The sequence below is a fragment of the Sinocyclocheilus rhinocerous genome, unplaced genomic scaffold (assembly GCF_001515625.1).
Source record: "Sinocyclocheilus rhinocerous isolate Xijiao unplaced genomic scaffold, SAMN03320098_v1.1 scaffold314, whole genome shotgun sequence".
Classification (NCBI taxonomy): Eukaryota; Metazoa; Chordata; class Actinopteri; order Cypriniformes; family Cyprinidae; genus Sinocyclocheilus; species Sinocyclocheilus rhinocerous.
Window position 1 is genome coordinate 1193392 of NW_015630021.1, and position 6429 is coordinate 1199820.

Consider the following 6429-nt stretch of genomic DNA (forward strand, 5'->3'; position numbering starts at 1 on the left):
AAAAAAACAAGCATAAGCATGTAATACAGTAAAGCAATTATGATATCTGCTGAACTCTGACTTAACTGAAACATTCAAAATACATTTTTAATAAAAGAATACATGAAACATGTTGAGAGCCATAAAAAACACTATATAAGTCTATTAGGGTAAAATGTATTACTTGACAGTCCTAAGCGCACGTCTCCAGAATGCTGTTTCTATAGCAACCGAGACTTCTAATGGCAGCTGCAATGATGCGTTGACTTATACCGATTATCGATTGGCTCTTTTATTCAAAAGGCGGTGCTTCTTTCGATAGAGCTGCATGCCATATTGAGCATTGCATTTTTGCCCATTCAAAACTATACAAGTGGCACGTCTTGGGTATTCTACAGTCTTTGCCCTAACATGCAACATGTTGAGACCCATAATAAACACTATATAAGTCTATTAGAGTAGAATTTATTAATTGACCCATGAACAAAGACACAAGTGTGATATATAGAGATTATGTATTTTGGCTACAGTAATTCAAATATGATAAATTGCCATTAAATCCGCAGTGATTCAAATGTTAATTCAGTATTCACTGAAATTTGGTGAGTTCATTCAAGCCAACAAATTAGTCATTTGATCCAGCTCTTTCTCATTTCCCATCAGGCAATTTTCGATCTCATACCAAAAGAGAAGCAGGCAAATCTTCCCAGTGATGAGAGCACGCCAGAGAAGAGAGCAGAGAAACTCTGGGCCATCTGAACACAAAAAGGACAACGGTAAGAAAACTAACTTAAAAGGGATAGTTCACCTTCAGTTGCTGGTCCCCATTGACTTCCATAGTATGGAAAAAAACAAAACAAAACCCAAGCAAGTCAATGGGGACCAGCGACTGAGGGTGAACTTTCCCTTTAAGATTGTCCGTTGTTAATCGACATTAGCATACAGAGAAAACATTTACAAAGTAGATTCTCTCTCACACATGCAGAACGAGTCGCAGAGGGAGAGTTCATCCAGGCCATTCAGTCAAACGAGGCTGCGCTACGGCTCATTCAGTACGACCATAAATGACCTAGCGTGATCATGTTCATGCAAACGGCAATTTTGTCATGCTTGACTTCATGTGCATTTGTTGTATATTAAATGTGTTCATTTAAGATTCGCCATCCTTGATTTGTGTGTCGCCATTGTATTCTGCTAGTTTCACATGGGCCTATCTTTTTATTAAAGCAACCGAATGTAAGGTTTTATTTTCCCTGAAATATCAGTTTCAAAGTCATTTTAGTGGTACACTCATTTCTAATAAGAAAAAAGGCTTCTGTTTGTTTCCCACATTCCCTCCAAACGTCTGGTCTGGGTGTATGTAGGTTCGGTGAGTGGGGACGAAGATTGCTTTACGGCAGCAACAAATGCATGTGTACAGCTGTCCAATGTAGGTGGCTCCAAAGTCGAAAAAATATATACAAAACTACATACAGTTGCTTTAAGCAATAGATGTATTCTATTCCAATAAATTGTATTCTATTCCATTTGACTGTAATGTGTATGTTTGATTTCTGTCATGCATTTGTTGAATTAGAGGTTTGTAGCACGGCCCTTTCTTCATGTGCATTTGTTGTATATTAAATGTGTTCATTTAAGATTCGCCATCCTTGATTTGTGTGTCGCCATTGTATTCTGCTAGTTTCACATGGGCCTATCTTTTTATTAAAGCAACCGTATGTAAGGTTTTATTTTCCCTGAAATATCAGTTTCAAAGTCATTTTGGTGGTACACTCATTTCTAATAACAATAAAGGCTTCTGTTTGTTTCCCACATTCCCTCCAAACATCTGGTCTGGGTGTATGTAGGTTCGGTGAGTGGGTACGAAGATTGCTTTACGGCAGCAACAAATGCATGTGTACAGCTGTCCAATGTAGGTGGCTCCAAAGTCGAAAAAATATATACAAAACTACATACAGTTGCTTTAAGCAATAGATGTATTCTATTCCAATAAATTGTATTCTATTCCATTTGACTGTAATGTGTATGTTTGATTTCTGTCATGCATTTGTTGAATTAGAGGTTTGTAGCACGGCCCTTTGTTTAATCACATACCTTATAATTCTAATAGTCTTTTTTGGATTGCAGTTTGTAGGTTTATTTTCAGTTGATGTTTGCCATTGTTTAGTGTCGATTTGAAATTGTTTTATTATTCTCTCACATTAAGATGGTGTCATTTCATTGTATGTTAATCCAAACAAGCTTCTCATGGTTTATTTTTGCACTATATTACATTGTATTCCTAATACTAAAACAGTCGTGTAAAGATGACATTTTTTACTTTTTTCCTCCAGACAGACTATTATTGGTTGGTTATTGATTGATTGAAATATTTTAAAAATAAATACAAATGCAATTTTGTGTATACTTTTACCATAACTTGAATATGTATGCTGTAACCTGACCATCACTAAGAGAACATTGGCTTAAAAACATGCAAAAATTATTCTCTCCTCTCTTGTCCTTTGTTTGTGATTTTGATTTCCTTTCTTACCGTTTCTCATTCTCTCTATCTCTCACTTGATCTCGGTCTCTTACTGGGGAGATTATTCACATAATCTTCTGTCCAGCTTTTGAAAGCATCTGTCTAAAGCTGCTAGAATTCCTGTTTTTTTTTTTTTTTTTTTATTTTTTCTTCACTCCATCTTGTTGTATATTCAGATTATGTGATATATTGTGCTTGGTGATCTTACTGAAAAACCAAAATATAATGAAGTGAAGAATGATTGTACAACCTAGAGGGCCAGACATGATTCGAACTAAATTGAAAGCGCAACTGCTCTCAGAATTCCTGGAGCTAAAACTCTAAATCTAAATCGATATGTGAACACAAACATTTTTGAAGCAAAGAGGACATTTTATTTGTACTATTATTGTACAAACAGCAAAAGAAACATCAAGACCTACATTTCGAAATTGACACACAGGTTCTCACTCTCGCGTGTAGGACATGATTGACATTTAATGATAAAATTACAGTCCAAAATTACTCAGAATAAATGCCAAGATCACGTCTAGTATGCTGATTACATGAATACAGGGATATTTCAACAGCTGCGGAGCATGTAAATGTCTTTTTTGAAGGCCTAACCAAAGTATGGATCAAAATGAGAAAATGGTATGCATGTAAACATGGTCACTGATGCGGCTGATGCTGCTGATGATGAAGGACTTCCTGCAGGCATTCTCCTCAACACATTTCATCATTCCCTTCCCTCTCTAATGCATCTTCCACCTCATTTATTTCTCTCTCAGTCCTCGCATCCCTCTCTCCCGCACCCCCCCACCAGTACCAGTCCATGAGGACTTTTTGCCCCCACCATAGCCCCACCAGACACTTCCTCTCTGCAGCTCCATGTGGTGTCGATAAACGCACCCTTATGGCATTGCTGAACCAGTCGGCTGACGGAGTAGAGGCTCCCACCGCCGGTTGTGATGACCTCATCATAGGGCGGCGCGTGGCTGGCAGCACGGGCCTCCTCCAGACGGATCCGGGCACGGTGCTTCATCTCAATCAGAGTTTTGGTGTAAGAGTTCAGGGTGAATACAGCTGCTGCCATGCAACAGCTGAAGGAGATCCATGCCATGCTGTGGAAGTAGCACAAATTTTTAGTAGCCCCTCACTGCAGAACAAAGATCCAGGGGGCGGGGTTGGATCCATATCTATGGGTGGAGATGGTAGATTTAGGGGTGGATATGGGTAGGTTTAGGGGTGGAGATGGGTGGGTTTAGGGATCAGGGGGTGGAGATGGGTAGGTTTAGGTATATGTAAGGTGGGAGGAGTTGGATCTGGATCCAACCTCGCCCCCTGGATCTTGTGTTCTGCAGTGAGAACCATCTCCAAATTTTTGACTTATTATTATTTGACTTCTGTTGCAATCACCTGACACTACCATTCAAAAATCTGGGGTTGGTAAGATTTGATAATGTTTTTGAAAAAAACCTCTTGTTCTCACCTAAGCTGCATTAATTTGATCAAAAATACAGTAAAAATAGTAATATTGTGAAATATTACTACAATTTACAATAACTGATTTCAATTTGAATGTATTTTAAAATGTCATTTATTCCTATGATGGGAAAGCTGAATTTTCAGCTACATTATGGAAGTTATGAAAGGTTCTTTATTTTAAAATGTATCCTAAATTTTCTGTTTATTTGCAGGTTGTAATTATATAATGAATCCCAATTAATTTCAATGTCGTCCTAGACTTTTGGACCCTATAGTATTTTGCAGTTATGTATTAGAGAAAAGAAAATAAAGGCACAACATTAGAGTTGGGTAGAGTAGAAGAAAGGCAGAATAAAAAGATGGATTAGAGAAAGATGGAGACTCACGCAAATGACCAGCCGTAGTCCCACGTCTGAGGTCTCCAGTCTTTGGGCCCAATGCTGACAGTCATCTGGAATACTGTTGTATACATCATATGTGCCACCATTCCCATCATACCTGAAATATAGAAAAGGTATTGTTCTCCCTGTTTGTCTCTGTTACATACTGATTAAGAACCATATTTTTTCCCAAAGCTCTCAGAAACTCACCAGACAGCACGGTGCACATGGCAGCAAAAGCATTGATCTTGAGCGCATACATGTCCTTATTCAGACACAAGAGCAGCAATTCCACCCACATCAGAAGAAAACCCATCGCCAGGAGGCTGATGTATGCAAACTCTGATATCACTGAGAGCCACAGAACTCCTACATTATATGCAACAGAATCAGAAATGAGCTATTTCGTGCCAATTTCTCTATGTATAGCTCACAAACATCTCACCTTGTGTTTCTCCAGGGGTCAGTTCAATGAAGCTCCGACATTTCTCACCTGTGAAGAATAAGCACAGTCTGTCAACGGTTTCTTGTTTCCGAATCATCTATCTATCTATCTATCTATCTATCTATCCATCCATCCATCCATCCATCTATCTTGCTTTAAAAACAGTGAGGTGCATGCATTATGTGACTTAAGAAACTTGCAGCCATGTCCTCTGAGTTGTGTAAGACTATCTTGTTGTAGCAGATGCTGAGAACTGGGGTGACCCCATGGCAGTTAAATAAGAGTTAAGAAAGGCCACAACAGGAAACAGATGTTCAAAGAGACCGAATCAGGACATTAGTTTTAAGAACAGCTTTGACAGTTGGCCATATGACAGTAGTTGTTTTATGCGTTAATTGTGTGTTTTACTCATTTTCTTTGGATCCAAATTGAATTTGAATATTATATAAAGAACAATGGAAGTCTTCAGCCAAACAGCTGCAAAATAGAAAGTGAATTTTGATGAGTTGTAGCTTAATATATCACTTAACATCATCATTAAAAGCTTATAGATATCAGAAGGAAGTATACAGAAGCATATGCCCTCACCAGCACCATCATTGTGTTTCTCACAGGACAACCAGAAGCCAGTGTAAAAGTAGCGCAGCATGTATTTGTCTTCACCCGTCTCCCAGATGTAGTGAACTGCATTTGCCAGATTTTTGGCTCTCATACGGGCCTGTTCCTCCTTCTGCTTGGGGGACATTGTCACATTGGAGTCTGGCTTCTTGGGGTCTGTTGTTGGGACCTCTGTGGAAGAAAGAACAATGACAAATAAAAAGAGACTGACTGAATGTGTTAACCTAATCTGAAGCAAAACCTTTCATTTTGAATCCTTCATAACTTTCAGATTTAGTGATAATCTCCCTCAGTGTAAAAGGGGTTAAAAATGATCTTGTAGAGGTTTGACCTGGAAATTACACTACAGCAAGTACTGACCTGTAAATCTCAGATCTTTACAGATTGAAAGTGCAGTAGTTTATTTTCAGGAGATTATGGTGGCTTTTACTGTGGTTATGAGTAGTTTTACAAAAGAACACATCTGTATCTGTAAACAGACTGCACTCTTTACACTTCTTACCAAATGTTGGTCAAGCGTGATATGCAGTAAATAGAATTGGGAGCTTATTCACAGCCAATTTAATTTAAAGAATTACCAGAACAGAATGACGTTTGGTTTTGTTACAGGTTCTCGCAAATGCAATATCGTACTAAAATACCCTGACAAAGTTTATTTATTCGACACTGTAACCCAATCTTAATAGCGAACAAACACCGTGATCAGTCCACTTGGATTGCAAAGCAAATGAATCTTGTGAACCGGTTCTTTTAGCGAATCAAAAACATGCAACGCAGCCATAGTAGTTTGATTCGTAAATGAATGAGCCGATTCTTTTTAGTGAATCAAACACATACATCGCGAACAAGGAAGTCCCATTTCCAAACAATATGCTCTGATGAGTCGGTTCTTTTTTGTGAACAAAACACATGCTGTTTACAGCTAAATGAGTGTAGATGACTGTTTGTTCAAAAGGCATTATGGGTTTTGTCAGTAGTATTCTATGAATAAATTAAACATCCCAATTTTAGTTTGT

At 38.2% G+C, this 6429-nt stretch overlaps 1 protein-coding gene across 1 annotated transcript in view; it reads right to left on the bottom strand.

Moving 5' to 3' along the window:
- Positions 1–2900: 2900 nt before the first annotated feature.
- Positions 2901–6429, bottom strand: part of LOC107739523 (germ cell-specific gene 1-like protein) — a 5504-nt gene continuing 1975 nt past the window's right edge. The window contains exons 3-7 of the mRNA XM_016551665.1: positions 5384–5584; positions 4796–4843; positions 4561–4719; positions 4357–4468; positions 2901–3606 (exon numbers count right to left, since the gene is read on the bottom strand). Coding sequence (XP_016407151.1) covers positions 3270–3606; positions 4357–4468; positions 4561–4719; positions 4796–4843; positions 5384–5584 — 857 coding nt within the window. The 3' untranslated portion in view covers positions 2901–3269. The remainder of the gene's footprint in view (positions 3607–4356; positions 4469–4560; positions 4720–4795; positions 4844–5383; positions 5585–6429) is intronic.